This window comes from Stegostoma tigrinum, chromosome 18 (genome assembly GCF_030684315.1).
Source record: "Stegostoma tigrinum isolate sSteTig4 chromosome 18, sSteTig4.hap1, whole genome shotgun sequence".
Taxonomy (NCBI): Eukaryota; Metazoa; Chordata; class Chondrichthyes; order Orectolobiformes; family Stegostomatidae; genus Stegostoma; species Stegostoma tigrinum.
The window spans coordinates 52,079,973-52,097,861 of NC_081371.1; the positions used below are offsets into that span (position 1 = coordinate 52,079,973).

General features: G+C 40.5%; 1 protein-coding gene across 7 annotated transcripts in view; it reads right to left on the reverse strand.

Moving 5' to 3' along the window:
- The window catches only part of xpot (exportin, tRNA (nuclear export receptor for tRNAs)), a 55,994-nt gene that overhangs the window by 33,512 nt on the left and 4,593 nt on the right, over window positions 1-17,889 (reverse strand). For 5 of the 7 annotated variants that reach the window (XM_059652544.1, XM_059652539.1, XM_059652540.1 and 2 more), the window contains exons 3-8: window positions 14,855-14,937; window positions 14,393-14,449; window positions 11,417-11,486; window positions 10,685-10,912; window positions 6,082-6,266; window positions 3,816-3,984 (exon numbers count right to left, since the gene is read on the reverse strand). In XM_059652544.1, the coding sequence (XP_059508527.1) occupies window positions 3,816-3,984; window positions 6,082-6,266; window positions 10,685-10,912; window positions 11,417-11,486; window positions 14,393-14,449; window positions 14,855-14,937 (792 nt within the window). Of the gene's footprint in view, window positions 1-3,815; window positions 3,985-6,081; window positions 6,267-10,684; window positions 10,913-11,416; window positions 11,487-14,392; window positions 14,450-14,854; window positions 14,938-17,889 lie in introns of those variants that run through there. The other 2 variants (XM_059652543.1, XM_059652545.1) reach the window with 2 other exon arrangements.

Below are 17,889 nucleotides of genomic sequence, written 5' to 3' on the forward strand. Positions count from 1 at the left end.
GACAGAAATAAGGACAAGGTAAGTCCACTCCAAATGGATTGAGAATCAAGCTTCACACAGTGTTATCTCAGATTCCCCAGCATCAGCATTTCCTACTATCTCAGAATCAAACCTGTAGTGTTGGCATTGTTCTGAAACACACACAATAGTCATCTTATAAACTCATCCAACAGGCGTGAATAAATGCACCACTAAATGGGCAATCAGGAATGTTAAAATTGTTTACCAAAAATAAAATGAACTACACCACAAAACTAAGTTAATAAAATGTGATAAAATGTGAGGCTGGATGAACACAGCAGGTCCAGCAGCATCTCAGGAGCACAAAAGCTGACGTTTCGGGCCTAGACCCTTCATCAGAGAGGAGGATGGGGTGAGGGTTCTGGAATAAATAGGGAGAGAGGGGGAGGCGGACCGAAGATGGAGAGAAAGAAGATAGGTGGGGAGGAGAGTATAGGTGGGGAGGTAGGGAGGGGATAGGTCAGTCCAGGGAAGACGGACAGGTCGAGGAGGTGGGATGAGGTTAGCAGGTAGGAGATGGAGGTGCGGCTTGGGGTGGGAGGAAGGGTTGGGTGAGAGGAAGAACAGGTTGGACTGGTTTTGGGATGCAGTGGGTGGAGGGGAAGAGCTGGGCTGGTTGTGTGGTGCAGTGGGGGGAGGGGACGAACTGGGCTGGTTTTGCGATGCGGTGGGGGAAAGGGGAGATTTTGAAGCTGGTGAAGTCCACATTGATACCATTGGGCTGCAGGGTTCCCAAGCAGAATATGAGTTGCTGTTCCTGCAACCTTCGGGTGGCATCATTGTGGCACTGCAGGAGGCCCATGATGGACATGTCATCTAGAGAATGGGAGGGGGAGTGGAAATGGTTTGCGACTGGGAGGTGCAGTTGTTTATTGCAGCTGGACTTCACCAGCTTCAAAATCTCCCCTTCCCCCACCGCATCCCAAAACCAGCCCAGCTCTTCCCCTCCACCCCCTGCATCCCAAAACCAGTCCAACCTGTCTCTGCCTCCCTAACCTGTTCTTCCTCTCACCCATCCCTTCCTCCCACACCAAGCTGCACCTCCATTTCCTACCTACTAACCTCATCCCACCTCCTTGACCTGTCCGTCTTCCCTGGACTGACCTATCCCCTCCCTACCTCCCCACCTATACTCTCCTCTCCACCTATTTTCTTTTCTCTCCATCTTTGGTCCGCTTCCCCCTCTCTCCCTATTTATTCCAGAACCCTCACCCCATCCCCCTCTCTGATGAAGGGTCTAGGCCTGAAACGTCAGCTTTTGTGCTCCTGAGATGCTGCTGGGCCTGTGTTCATCCAGCCTCACATTTTATTATCTTGGATTCTCCAGCATCTGCAGTTCCCATTATCACCACTACAGCACAAAACTAGCTTGCTGTAAGCAATTTACTCTATCTTCTACAGTGATTTTGGACAGTTAATACTTATACCACAATGCTAATATGCTGGAGACCAGGGACCTTTTAAAACTAAACTTTTCTATTATTTCAAATGACCTGATGTAATGGCTTCTACCATAGTAACGAGCCTTCAGCAAACATGAACAACATTCTAGTAGGTTAGACAAAGGGAGGGTACAAGAAAGGTCACTAGGATCACAGAAGGCATAATATCCAAAGTGGTATCAATGACTTATCTGGCACTACATTCACCCTATTATCAATGCAGTTTTGGAAAAATACATTTTGTATTTAGAAAATAAAACTTATAACTAACCTTCAGATGAAGTTGGACAAGTGGGAAACATTAATCGAGACATGTATACTTGTTCCACATCCATTAGCTAGAAGGATTCATGCGCGAGATTGACACAGCGTAAACTACCAGCAGCTAGAAATAGGATATACCAACAACTGCTCAGGTTAGAGGACAGTCATTATCAAGCCATAAGAAATTGGAACAGAAGTAGGCCATTTGGGCCCTCAACCAGGGTCTTGGTTGATTGACATTCTTCATCTCCACAATCCTAAAGTCCCCCTACTGATTAATTCCTTTTCAGGTCCTGTCTTCTTCAGATGGACAATCCAGGAAGGAGCTCCAAACACTTCCAGTGGAGAACAGAAAGCAACCTTCACAGCTTTAGTAAGATGTGCGCATTCTGTCCCACCAGCCTATTTACCCTCTAGTGTCAGTGAACCTTCCTCAGTTGTCGCTGGCTGCATACGTTGTCGAAGTAATGAATCATATTTAAAACTGCAACTTAAACCATCTGAAAGTTGGTTGTAAAAATGTCAACTGGCCTCTTATGATAGCAGTCACAACTTCTGCCTCTTCAGAGCTTGTGTCTGCCACGCTCACCTCAGTTAAGGGGAGAGGCTTGTTTCACACGCTAACTTCTCACTGATTTACAGAAGGCACCAAAATCAATGGCCAATTCCAAAAGTAGATTTTCCCTTATTATTAGACCCAATTGTAGATTTTCTGTTTCACACCTTTGTGTAGGACAGCAGTGCGTTCCTGCCAGCAATAAGTTTTCCTTTGCAGCTAACTTACCAATTCCCATAGCTCTTTATTTTCCTCATCCAGCTGCGAACCACAACTATTTGACACTGTAGGCTAACTTATTCCGACTGTTTCTAACTCAATTGTTCCTTTCAGAACCTCTTTAGAGAGCCTACCAAGTACAAACTCATTCACCATCACACTTCTATAATTTCCTGTCCAGCTCCCATTACAGGTGCTCCCATCCTGTTATCCTATCAGTCACTTCTTCAAATGATCCAATGCTTTTGACTTGCTACTTCATTTATGAGCTATGCCATACATGCTTAATGACAATAAGGGACTGCTGTTTCTTAGCTTCTCAAATTTAAATCCATTTATACCTTGACTCCTGAGGATCCCATTCTTGACAATTTAGATTTCAGAGGTTCAAGACCACAGTCATCTAAAATACAAGTAACCAATTACTTGTAAGCAATTTTCAGATAGTTTATCAAGTTTAAGCAGCAATAACGTAGATTTAAAACATTCATTACACAAAAAGGTCAGCGTACAACCTGTGACAATTGAGGGTGGTTTACTGATTCCAGGGGTCGGTACCACAGTATGGACTTTGTTTGGCTTCATTTTGAATGCTGCATCATGCTCTCTGGCTGAAGTGTTCAGAAACTCTTCAGAATCTTCCTTCAATCTCTTCTGGCCCATCATGAGTTTGTAGAAAGCAGCTCACTCATGAAGACTGCTACCTCCAAGGACCACCCAATGAGGAGTGCTCTCTATCCCTGAGCACTTGTCAATACAGTCCATTTCTAGGGGCTGGTAGTTTATTCTATATCAATCACACATTGAAATCTTCTAATCAACAGACATGGAACAAGTATGCACGATGTCTCAATAACTGTTTCCCCTCTTGGCAACCTTCCCCTGAAGGTTAGCTGTCACTTTTTCTAAGTACAATACTTATATTCCCCAAATACAGTATTGACAATGGGGTACATTTAGTGTCAAATAAATGATTGACATCACTTCAATAGATCACTGTAGTCCGGGAGCCTGGTGATTCTTGTGACAGTTATTTGTTCTTCTGTCTTTATTTATAAGAAATTTGCTTGTTTGGGGAACGCTGTTACTACAGGAACAGTCATTCTATCAGGCCTTTTGTTATATAAGAAAAACCAGAAAAAAATCAGTTTTAAATGGATTCTAGTTTCCAACAATGGCTACTACAAATCATATCTATTAGTCACAAGTAATATGCGAATCTATCTTATCACAACTTTCAAACTTTAACACAACTTTAGCACACAAAGTACAAAGAAAAGGAATACTTGCTGTGATTGCTCTGTAGCACAGACCTGCTCAGTGTTGAAGAAGCCAGAAGCCAGGAGCACCTGACAAAGCGATTCTACAAGTTTAGTCTTATCAATAGGATCCATGCCTTTATTTACTATTTCAAACAGACAGTCACAGGCTTCCTCACGGAGGACTTCCACTGACATGTGACTGAGCAACAAATTCACAAACCTAGAAAAGAAAGAAAGAAATTGGAACTGCTGTCCATACTGCCTATTATCTGAAATTCCTAAACGCAGAGAAAATGCTGGAGAAACTCATCACACCTGGTAGCACGTGGAGAGACATAGTTAACATTTTGAGTCTGAAATAACTCTTCAGAATGTTTTCACTCCTGACGGGTCTATGCCTGCAAATCGCAAAATCTGACTTCACTGGGACAATACCTTCACACTAGCTCTCCTAGGCCAGATCTTTAGTCTGTGTTTAGTTGATCATGTGGGGAATGAGAATTCCATATCCACTGTTTCAAAGAAAGCTCTCCACAACTGCCAGGCAAGGGAAATTAGTTCAACATACCAGATGTTTTAGTTTACACAGGCTGTCTGATCTTGATAATATTTTCCTTACTCGAGGCTGGTGAGGGAGGAGCGGGGTCAGCAAGCAGTTGTTCGATGTGTGCCTTTATTTCTAAGTAGAAATGCGTTGCAGTAAATGATTATTCTATTCCACGGGCTAAAAGCACATAAGGAGATATATATCATCCAGAAACCAGACAAGTGCACAAACATTAAAAGGGAATATTATTCTATTCTGCAAATGTTTAAGCAAAATAATGAAAAACACAATACTACATGCAATTGTAGAAACACGATTGTCTTTCAACAAGTGATATTATGGACCCTTTCTTTCTATTTCCTGTTATAACCTTAAAACAAGTGTAGAAACGTAAACCATAAGTCATAGATTAAACTTCTGCACAAGGCCAAATGTTTTGTCACTGCTAGTCATGTGGTTTTGGGACAATTTGAGACATAACAGCAATAAGGCCATCATGCCCTGCAGGCAATTATCTCCCACTCCTCAGCACTATAAATTAAAAATTCAAACTTAACTTCAAGTTAAAACAGAATGTAAACTTGACTCAATTTGTATCTTCCAGATTTTTAGATAATACTGCTACAAGACATGGGCAATTTTTTGTGAGGTCATCATTTATTACCAATCCCAAAAATGCCCTTGAGGAGGTGGTGGTGAATTCCAAGTTCCACAAGTTTGACCCGGTGACAGTGGAGGAATGGTGACACAAGATGATACGTAATTTAGAAGAGAATGTGTGGGTGGTAGTGTACCAAGTATCTGTTGCCCTTGTCCAAAAAGAAAAGGTGCTGTCCAATGCGCCTGTGTGAGTTGCTGCAGTGCATTTTGTAAGTTGTACAAACTGCCACCACTGTGTATTGGTGAAGGGAGTACATGTTCAACGTGGTTAATCGAGCAGGCCGTGTGTGTCCAGGGCAGTGTTTCCCAGTTGGTTTGAAGCTGCACCCATATCTGGCAAATGGAGAGCATTTAAATACACACTCCTGGCTTGTGCCTTGATAGGCCTTGTGGAGAATGGAGGCAAATTACTGCTGCAGGTAAGTACTCCATGCAATGAACAAAATGATGAGCTAAACTAAATCATACTATCACATCTCGTTTCCGTTCACGTCTCACTCTCAGCATTCCTTAGTCCTCTTTTCACACTGAAGATGATCCAATGAAATTTGAAAGACTAAAGTAATATGCGCTTAAGATTAATTTTTACGTCATATGTTGCACATTTACATTACATTACACTCACTATCCCAGTAGTCAAAACACGTGAGGAGTCTGTGAGGGAAGATTAGTACTTCTATTTTATTAAGTGGAATCTGGGAGGAAGCTGCTTGGCTATTAGTATCCACAGCCTTTCCAAACTCTAATGTTTCTCAACTCTCAAAGCCCAAGTTTTTTGTGGATGAAGCAACATTGCCACTGCCCAAAGAAGTGAAAAAAGTTTGCATTTAAATTGTGCATTTCATGACCTCAGCACCCGCCAAAAGACTTCACACTGAAGTAACGTAGGAGATACCGTAGCTAATTTGTGCATAGCAAGTTCCCATGAGTTAACTGGACTACCTCTGACCACTGCATCATTTTACTAAAGGAAACGAAGCGGACCAACAATGGGTATTCCAGAAAATAATTCTGATGGGTCCTATCCCATAAACAGAAAGAAGTTTTTCCTGCATAATGACGGATAAACAATTTTTCTCAAAAACAAAAATGTTCAGGAAATGCACGTACCTGTCATTTGCTATCAGATTCAAGTCAATCCAGGATACAAAAGCTCCAACAACCTCAAGGCACTGGCATGTTAGTTCAGAGTTGGTTTCCTGATAGGTGTGCAGGATCTGGTACCAGGATTCCACAAGATTTGGTATACATTGTTCCCTCATTGCATCCTTTATTAAAGTATTTCGTCTACACTCCTGCGGTGACAGAATAATACTTTAATTCACCAAGCCATTCTTTTAATGAAGCAGCGTTTCCCCTCGAAAAACAGGATTTCCTTTTTTAGTGAAATAAAAGTAGGATTCAAACTCAATTACGAACTACATCAAGCATCTATTCTCAGAATAAAAATTCCAAAATTTGACTCAGTGAAAGCTCCAACATAAGTCACAGAGTCAGAGATTTTACAGCACCAAAAGACAGCCTTCAACTCATCAGCTCCATGCTGGTCATCAAGCATCAGTCTAATCTAATCCCATTTCCAGCACTTAGCTGGTAACCTTGAATACTATTGCATTTCAAGTGTTCATCTAAATAGTTCTTAAATGTAAAGAATTCTCATTTCTACCACTCTCTTAGGGAAGAGAGTTCCAGACATCCATCACCCTTTGGGTGAAAAACACATTTGTCAAATCCCTTCTAAACCTCCTCCCCTCCTTACCTTAAAACTTTCTCCTTGGTTATGGGGTCCTCTAAGTGGAAAAGTTCCCATCTAAACCACTCAATTTTATACATGTCATACTGGTTCCTCCTCAGCCTTCTCTGCTCTAAGGAAAACCATACCAATCTATCCAGTCTCTCTTCATAGCTGAGACAACATCCTGGTCCATCTCCACTGCATCCCCTCTAAAGCAATCGCATCCTTCTTACAGTGTGGTGACCAGAATAACGCACAGTACCTCACTTGTGACCTAACATTGTATACAGCTTTATTTATAGTCTCCTTGCTCTGTATTCAATGTCTTGACGAATAAAGGCAGTTATCTAATAAAGCTTTTTTTAAAAACCACCTTATCCGCCTGTTCTGTTGCCTTCAAGAATTCAAGGCTATGCACATCAAGGTCCCTCCCTACTTCCTAGGGTTAATATTCAATGTATACACCCTTGCATTTACTGCTTTTGGAACGCATCTCTGCTCATTTTTCAGGATTAAATTCCATTTGCCATTGGCAATGCCCATCTGACAGCTTGACCGTACTGACAATCCTTGATTAATCCATGCCTCTCCAAGTGCAGGTTAATTCCGTCCCTCAAAATGTTTTCCAACAACTCACTAGCCTGTACTGCTTGGGTTTAACCCATTAGCAAGACCTCCAGTCCTCTGACACCATTCCTGTAGCCAGAGAAGATTTGAAAAGTAATATCAAAGCCACTGCAATCTCTTCCCTCACCTCCTACAGGAGCCTCTTACTTATATTTTTAAAACACAGGCATTAGTTTTAAAAATCTTATCTTAATCTCAGGAGCCTTAGTCACCCCTTTACTAATTAAAAATTTTTTGAGAGAAGTGCTGTACATAAGGGGAAGGTCAGCCAGTCAGGTATGAGAAAAAATATTATGTTCTAGTGACTCGACGGCTACAGCAAGGTCAGTAAACCTTTAAGACCACCCTAAAAAAGACATGCTTAAACTGAGAACTGCAGAAGTTATACCAAAGCTCTATTCACATAAAGCTGGAGCAGTAATAAACACAGACAGGTGTTTCAGATTCAGCAGATTTGGCTTGCATGGCTCTCATGTAGTAGTGACAAAGCCCATTCCTCAGGACCAGGAGGCCTGGGTTCAAGTCTCACCTGCCGGGGGGAGGAACTTTGACTGCAACTAAATTTGTTTGAACCCAACAGGTTTTACTGTCAAAGCTTGTTATATTTGCTCGCTGAAAAAGTAAACATGACAGGTTTTTTGACTTGCACTCATCAGTACTGACACAAGTGTCAAAGTTCAGACGGAGCAATAATTTGCACTACACGAGAAAATAATGATAGTCAAATGATTGACTACAATGGCAAGTGAACTCTGATTGACCAATATGCTGTCATCAAGAATGCACCAGGCAGCTACAGGTTTTCAATTTTAATAAAGATGCAATGCCTAGACATCATTTTACCTCAAAGCAGAGGATTGGTCCCTGCCTGTGAATATCTACAATTTCTAATGAGCTACATTGCAAGTCCAATTGATAAGTATTACACTAATGATTAGTTTCCAATTATCACACTCAGGACCTGTTCAGCAAATACTGCCTAATAATGAAATCACATTTAACATTAGAGTTTAGGTTTTGAGTTTTGCAAGTATGGGGTAGTTTAGTAGCGTCAGTGCAGGGGCAGAGAATAGGGACCAGGGAACAGAACAGAATAGAACAGAAATTTATTGTGACGTGTACTTTTATCACGGCACCTATACTAAAGGCCAGAAGTCTCACGTAATAATTTTAAGAAGTAAAATTAGGACAAAGTTCACCACAGTTCAGTTATTACAAAGAGCAAAAGAAATTGTTTGATATGACATGCTAGTTGAGATTTGTCAGTTAGGTGTCAGGCACCATCATTATTCATGTGATGAGTAGAATGTCCTTTGGGGTGGCAGCAGCACCCTGCTGTTAGGGTATACCACTAAAATCGCTACTTCATACCAGTGGCATAAAACAACCGATGTTCAAATTTGACATTTCAATGGTTGGCAAAGGTCTTTCCCCAGCTTTTAAGTTCGCAGTAAGATTTTTCACGTTCATAGTGGAAATACAGACCGGATGCATGGCCTCACTGATCTCATCTCTAAGCATTCAAAAATGTTTCTTCTCATCAATTCTTCTACAACCCTTTTCACATGCTCTGTGCCGAGGTAGGGTTGTGTTAGCGTCGGTGTCCCTTCAGTAATTTGCAATTAAGATTCATGGTATTTTATCATTACATGCAAACTGGAGTTCTAAAGGGGTCAGAATTGTAGAACAAATCAAACTTAAAGCTATACATAATGTGCACACTCAGGGGAGACACCGTTTTAACTTCACTTTTGACTTCCGAATGTGGTATTAGGTTATCTGGAAATGTGTTTATGCACATTTAAATGAGACTTTTGAAAACCCTTGAGGGGAATATTTCAGCGTCTTAGAGAAAAAAAGGCAGAAGGAAGAAAAACTGAGCTGTTGCCTAGAAACAAAGCGTCCTATGGGATAGGGAGACAGACAGAAAAACATTCTTTTAGAAAGATCCATCCAGAAGCTCCGAGAAGGTACAGGATTCTTTGAGAGAGAGGAGCAGGCAATTCAGAGACAAAAGACCCATAATTGCTGAACTGCACTGCTGCTGTCTCTGAAACTGGCAGGAAGAGATGCTGAAAATCACAGTAAAGTTCCAGAAATTCCCTTTCCACATCCTGATGCTTAAAGGAAAGCTATGTTAAGAAATAAGTGAGCTGCATTAACAATTTAAGAATTTCAGGAGAATACACCAAGTAGTAGAATTGAGTGGATGCAAAAATTTGCTAAAAAGTAACCAACTTGTAGCCATACCACTGAACAAGGAACTTTCAAGCTGGACATAGGGTTCCCCTTAAATTAGGTGATCTGTAATGTTGCTGTTAAGGACAAAAAGATCAAATATTTGTTTCTGATATTTGTGATGAGGCAAGTTCAAATAATTATGTAGTATAATACTTTATATTCTCGTTAAAAATACAGAGTGTCTGGTGAACATGCTCAGTGTCTAAATACTATGGCAGACAAACTACAAAAAAGTGAAACTTACGGTCTGTTCACATGTATTCAGTTTTACCATCAACTGGAATTATAATGTCGATTACTTGTCTTAAATCAATCTTGCAATTGTTTTATATTAAATAATGATGTTGTCGATTCAAATTAGTAAAAATTTCATTGAAAACCTAAAGGATATGTCAAAACTATTATAATTGATGCTTGATGTTCTTTCTATTTCTCAAATTCGGAATTGTGGATTCTAGAAATAGAATAAACTGTGATTTTTTTTTCCCCAAAAAAAAAAGGAACGGAAATTCCTATTGGCCAAAAGACTAAGAAAACCTGCAAAGTGTGTAACCAGAATTGGCGATTCTTCAGCAACATTTATTTCAAGTGCACAAGTAGAAGCTATTTTACGTCGAGGTAAACAACTGTTTAAATCTTACTAGTTTCCAGAAGCTACTATACAATCTGGTGTGGTTGTACTTAATCTGTCCTTCAACAGCATGTTCCAAACACACTAGCTCCACTACCTGACGAGGACAGCAGATACATGGGAACATCACCTGCAAATTCCCCTCCAAGCTGCACACCGTCCTGACCACAGCAGGGTTCTTTTACTGTCGCTTGGTCAAAATCCAGGAAGTCCCTGCCTATCAACACTGCTGGTGTACCCACACCAGAAGGAAGGCAGAACAAAGACAGCTCACCACCACCTTCAAGGGCAAATAGAAGTGGAAAATAAATGGCAGTCGAGCCAATGATGCCCACATCCCATGAGCAAATATAAAAATAAATCCATTGGCTATTGCAAAGCAAACAAATTTTTACACAAAATCAACTAAGTCAATCACATACTGGAGCAAAATTTAAGCTACAACAATCATACCAGTAAGAGATCAAATTTGCGCTCACCGTTCTTACCTCTGCTGTGTGAGCAATGTCCCGATCTACTACTTCTGCATCAATAGCCATAAGGATTCGCAAGTAGAGATCAACTCCTCGTGGATTAAGGCCAACAACTGAGAGAATGTCAAAGAAGAACTTGGGCCACTCGGTAAGATACTCCACTAGAAAAAGCATAGCAAAGACCTGAGCTGCTTTGTTGCGGATAAAAGTCTTCTCTGGGTGTGGACTCACTGTCTGTGGAGGATAAAAGATAAATGTGGAAGGATTCAGTGTTTAAAAATGGTGTTTAAAACAGGTTTTAAAAGGGCAACAGGCCAAGGGTCTCTTTTCCATGTTGTATTATACTCTGATTGTATGACTTCCCTCCTTCACAATCTAGAGCATGTGGCAGGATTTGAAATATATTTTTAAAAAATCAGTTTACTTGAAGTCTATTCTTGGAGATCCTAATTTTGCAAAGTGGTAACAGAAACAACAGTACAATCAGAATCAGTCAGCATACCAAGTATTTTTTTTTCCCTTTGGGAACAATAAGAAGGCCATTCAGCCCATCGCTCTGGTGCCTGCTCTTAGAAAGCATTTCAAATTAGCCCCAACACCCACTTTTCTCCATATAATAAGCTTAACTGCTTGCCGGAACCAGAATCAATTTTGAAAATTCATGCATTCCTCGCCACATGCAAAGTTGAGGATTTTGTTTCGTGCAATAGTGACTGACAAGGGAGTAGTACAACTCACTTGAGCCTGAAGCCAAGTCATCATGGTCTGTCTAATAAGTTGATGTTGTGCCCCAGTCAGAGCAGCATACCTGCAAAGTTAAAAACAAATCATATTTTGTACATGACACTCGAGTAAAACATTTAAGTAGCTTGCAACGGGAGACTATATTGAAGCACCACAAAATGCACCACATTTTGAAAACATCAAACATTACACGAGTCAACATTTTACATGGGGATTTTGTTATTAAAGGTAAAAAGACTTGCATCTGTAAACTCACCCATTACTCATGATCCATGTACTTATTAGTTGACCCAGAACCAATCTCCTGTCACTGTCTCCCCACAACCAACTGGTCCCAATAGATCAAATGGCCCTTTGCAGTACGTGGGGATTTTTATTACAATGCTGTCCACATTTTGCTAATATCTGCAGGAGCTCTGTGCCCCTAACACCTCTGCGGATAATAAAGATTTAACGCAACCCTGAACATTTTTCAACAGGCCCCTCAAAGCCGTTTATTAGTGATAAAACACTTTTGAAGCACCATTATTACTCTACTACAGTAAATGCAGCAGTAACCTTGTGCACAAGGTCCCACAAACAGTAATGTGGTATTGACCATACAATCAGCTTTAGTTACACTACGGGCAAAATATTAGTTGGGTCACCAGCAATAATTCCCCTACTCTAAATAATCCCAGGGATTTGTTACTTACTGAGCTGCAGTTCAGTACCTCACCTGAAAGATGGCATCTTAGATACGCAGAACTCTTCCAAAGACAGTACATTTATCTTATCATGATATTTTATAAAAAATTATTTCACTATGTGTGCAATTGGCAACAGCCCTCAAAGCAGGCACTTGAGATTTCTGCTCCCACTTTTGTACCCTCAGAATAAAGTGAGTCTATCCAAAGGTATTGTCACACATACCCTATAAATCAACAAAAAAGTGTACTAAATACTTATAAAGGCAAAATAAACAGAAAAATATAGAAAACATAGGTGCCATCACATCTGTTTAGTTGGTAATCCTTTTGTTGCTATTAGAATATTTATACCTTCTAACGTAAAGGACCATGACTCTTTACTAAAACAACCCGTGGATTTACAAGATCATAATTGCTCTCAAAATTCAACATAATCAGAAACAGTAAACAAAAGATAGTCATTCAACAATGGTGATTCGGTCAACTCTCTGAAACAGCCATCACTTTGCCTCAATTGTCCTGTCCCTCAATCACAGCTCTGATTGTATTTTACTTGTGAGGCATATTATTCAGTGCCCAGTTTACTTGTGAGGATATTATTCAATATCCTTTTGAAAGTTACTGCAGCCAATACGCTTTCAAGCAGCGCATTCAAGATCAAACTTTGCACAGTTAAAATAAAAAAATTCCCGTCTTGTTCTCTTGGTCCAGGCACTTTTTCAGAATTATTTTAAATGTGTCCTCTGCTTACTAACACTGCTGTCGGTGGAAAATTCTTTTAATTTAATTTGTTAAAAACAGTCATAGGAACACAAATAGGAACAGTAGACCATTCAGCCCCTCAAACCTGCTCTATCATTTTGGTTATCTTCAACATCCAGAAATCTATTGATCTGTCTTCAATGTACTCAAAGTTGGAGCTTCCACAGAGACATTTTCCAAACTTTTTAAAAAGAGGCAGTAACGCAATGCGAGTGATGGCAGTGCAATTTCTCAATAGGGGGAGTTAGTAATTACAGATGAAAGGTTCCATTATTAATTCTTAAATACACAGTTAGAATGTATTTAAAAAACACAAGGTATACAGTAATGTAGAATAAAAGCCCACAGTTTTTGTGTACGTGGGGAATTGGGGAGTGGGGTGGTGGAGTGCATTCCTAGAGCACTGGTGAATGCAGCTCACACATCTGCAGTGCACACTTACGTCAGGAAGCAGCATTCCCCACACACCCCCCCGCTTAATCTTGAAAGCCGCAGATAAGAGATTAAATTTGTAACTGGTGAAAAGATATACAGTAAATATTGAACGGAAAGCAAACTCTCAAGTGATTGTTTCTTTACTATAGGTTCACAAGTTTAAAAAGATGAGAGAGTTGCGATTTTACTTTAAAATTGACACAGCCATTGCCAAAAAAAAAGCTACAAAAAGTAATTTTGATGGATGTTGCTCAGTTTCTGTATTACTTCTACACTAATCACATTCCTTCTTCTTTAGTGATATCAAGGCTGATCATGCAATTTCTGCATTATTCGCATCTGCTACGTATCACTGTAAAAAGCACTTGTGGTGTATTCTTGTACTAATTCATATCTGGGGACTATTTCTATAAAAATGTTTCCCAATAATTTACAAAGTAAGATCAATTTATGCAGAAACACATTTTAATTTGTAGTAATCGAACATTTCCACAGAGACAGACGTTGGCAAAGCTTGTGCTTATGAGGACAAATACAAGGAAGCCAAATTTCAATTACAACAATTTACAAGAGAAGAAAACAGGTGTTACCCTGTTTACCAGTCAGCTCACACAGGCTGAGGTAACAGAAAGGAGAACACAATAGTGAACTTTAGCTCTCTAGGTTCCTGGCAAATTCAGAAAGGTGCAATGCTTGAACATGTTCCTTTTGTTTGAGCAGGTCCCTGTGTGGGAATGCATCTCACTTCTTGCACGTATCAACATGCCACCTTACAAGTTTGACGGATTTATCTTCAACTGGTTGTTAGTTTAGCTATTGGCGCACTCAAGATTATTCAGTCAATGCTGCCCAATCACAAAATTATAATAGTAGACGTTTTGTTTAGGATATTTACTTGTGGAGGTGGACATGAACTGGGATTAAACTTTTCCTCCGCAGAAGCCATACTGGTGGAATATGCATGTTTATAATTAAAGTCACTGCAAGCAACTATTTATAAAGGCTGTGAAGATCAGGCTCCAGTTCAGTGTTTCACACCTTGGTGTTCTGAAACTGAACACAGGGTGACATATTCAGCTCTTACCTGAATTTAATTTGATGTTCCAATACTTGAATACAAAAAAACTTTACATGGTCATCACTGTGGACAAGAAAAACAATTGCAATTAGTTTAAAAAAAACAAAAAAATTTGCTAGCAATCCGAAACAAAAACAGAAATTGCTGGAAAAATCTCAGACAGAACTCAGAGTTAATGTTTCAGAACTGTTCTGAAGGGTCCCTGGACCTAAAACATTAATGCTGATTTCTCTTCACACATTCTGCATGACTTGATGAGATTTTTCAGCAATTTCTGTAACTGCAGTTAGTGGTTTTCTCGTTGAGATACAACACTAATTGTTCATAAACTTCACCCACCCCAAACTCAAAGAATGCATACTCCGTACTTTCCCACCCATTCATCTACCATGCCATTTAAGCCTCATAATCAGAAAGGAAAACTTCCTTCCACTACAATTTTGAGTAAAAATGCCTGTAAATTCCTACCTGTATACCCCCCGTGCTAAAGCTTCAGCACACACTTGCCATCCATTCTGAGAGACCTTCAGCTGTTCAAAATATGCCAATGCCTGGAGGATGGATTAAGAGAAAAATACAGTTTTAATCATTTCATCTGGGATTAAACAGAGAGATGCATCTTTAACCTTTCCTTTCCCCTGGTTTGCTTCACTGCTCGAGATGCAGAACTTCTGTGGGTTACAGATAAAGGCTCACTCCTAAGTGATCAATCATCGTCTGTGCAGCCAGACAGTAACTGTCAGCCAGCTATTTAACTGTGAAAGACATCACATCTGCAGCTGGAAGCACAGTGTACTGGGGCCAAATACAGGAAGGCAACAGTGTCCTGTCCAAGACACTAATCTGGCCCTGACAAATAATCAGGCCGAGGATCATCCTGTACATATGATTTAAAACAACACATAGTGCTTTTATCCATCAGATCACAGAGAAGCTCAGATGCTAATTTCTGATGGTGAGCAAAGCTATTTTCCTATAGGCTACACTTCAGCCCTTCCATTTCCCTGTGGACACAGCAGAAATAACAGAATGAGAGACTCAGCCATCATGCATTTACCTTCCAGAGAAAGTCATAAAACAAAGCATGTGGGATACCAAGCTTTATAAATAGAGCATACAAAAACAAGGAAGTTACATTAAACATAGATAAAACCTTACTTCAATGCCAGCTAGAGTACTGGGTCCTATTTGGAACGTAGCACTTTAGGATTTGGGGCAGTATGGTGGCACAGCGGTTAGTGCTGCTGCCTCACAGCGCCAGGGACCCGGATTTGATTCCGCCCTCGGGGTGACTGTGTGGAGTTTGCAAATTCTCCCCGTGTCTGTGTGGGTTTCCTCTGGGTACTCCGGTTTCCTCCCACAGTCCAAAGATGTTCAGGTTAGGTGGATTGGCCATGCTAAAGCTGCCCATAGTGTTCAGGGAGGTGTATATGAGGTGGATTATAGGGGGATGGGTCTGGGTGGGATGCAGAGGTTCAGTGTGGACTTGTTGGGCCGAAGGGCCTGTTTCCACACTGCAGGGATTTTGTGATTCTATGATGTCAAGAATGTGAATACAGAAAAGAGTGGGGCAAGACAGCGGATGGTATGAAGAGGAGCACTTAGTAATTGGAAGCAGCAATGTTGTGTTTCTTCCTGTTTTCGTTTGGCCATCACCATCTTTGATACAACAGCCCCCTAGCAATTTTGATGTCACAAGCACTGTAACTGCATGAGCAGGGAGTGTGCTCTCTTTGGAGTTGTCATCGCCACTGCATTTATGGTACACTTTACCATATTATTTGGGATACACCAAAGCACCTCACAATGAACTCTTTTCAAGTGCAGTCATTGTTGCAACGTAGACAAAGAAAATAGACATTTTGTATAACACACTGGAGCAAATTTTCACATGATTGATTCCAGGAACAAGGGGATTATTTTTGAGGAAAATTTGGACAGATTGGACCTGCAACCACTGGTGTTCAGAAGAATGTACGATCATCCTATTAAAATATAGGAAGTCCTGACGGGATTTGGTTGGCGTGGATGTTACAAAGGTATTTTTCCTTGTGGGAGATTGTAGAACTAGAGTCATAGTTTAATAATCAGGGGTCTCCAGTTAAGATTGCAATGAGGAGAATTCATGGGCCTGCTCCTTGCAAATACATATTGTCAAATAACCAGCTCACACATTTGAGGTGATGAGAGTCAAGAATACAAGCATCTCGTACATTTCAAACATCGAAAAAAGAGAAACCAGTCAATCTAGCTTATGCATGTCGTCAAATATGAGAGCAGCATCTAAGGTTTTCCTGATGTAGTTAAAATATACATATTTTAGCTATTCACAGAGTAAATAGGGAAAAACTGTTCCCATTGCAATCCACAGAACACTGACTTAAGGTGATTAGCAAAAGGAACAATGGCAACACGAAGGAACATCCTTTTGTGTTTCAAGCAAAGTCATTAGGATCTGAAATGCACAGAGAGAGTACAGTGGAAGCAGATTCAATTATTGCTTTCATAGAACACAGAACATTACAGCACAGTACAGGCCCTTCGGCCCTCGATGTTGTGCCGACCTGTCATACCGATCTCAAGCCCATCTAACCTATACTAATTCCATGTACGTCCATATGCTTGTCCAATGACGACTTAAATGTACCTAAAGATGGCGAATCTACTACCGTTGCAGGCAAAGCATTCCATTCCCTTACTACTCTCTGAGTAAAGAGACTACCTCTGACATCTGTCCTATATCTTTCACCCTTCAATTTAAAGCTATGCCCCCTCGTGCTCGCCGTCACCATCCTAGGAAAAAGTCTCTCCCTATCCACCCTATCTAACCCTCTGATTATTTTATATGTTTCAATTAAGTCATCTCTCAACCTTCTTCTCTCTAATGAAAACAGCCTCAAGTCCCTCAGCCTTTCCTCGTAAGACCGTCCCTCCATACCAGGCAACATCCTTGTAAATCACCTCTGCACCCTTTCCAAAGCTTCCACATCCTTCTTATAATGCGGTGACCAGAACTGTCCACAATACTCCAAGTGCGGCCGCACCAGAGTTTTGCACAGCTTCACCATAACCTCTTGGTTCTGGAAGTCGATCCCTCTATTAATAAAAGCTAAAACACTGTATGCCTTCTTAACAGCCCTGTCACCCTGGGTGGCAACTTTCAAGGATCTGTGTACATGGACATTGAGATCTCTCTGCTCATCTTCACTACTAAGAATCTTACCATTAGCCTAGTACTTTGCCTTCCAGCTACTCCTTGTATGAAGCAATCAGAGCTTCTTGGAACCAGCCTGCAACCTTCATAAATAGCAAAAGCTGTAACTCAGTTATTGTGCAATAGATTTACAACCAACAAAAAAGGATCTTGCAGTTAGAAGAGTTTAAAACTACTTTCGTGAACTTCGCAATTACAGTCACCAAAAAGACTCATGCAGCATGCCCCTTTCAAAAGGGAATTGGACAGTTACCTCAAAATAACATGTTTGCAAGGCTGCAAGGAAAAA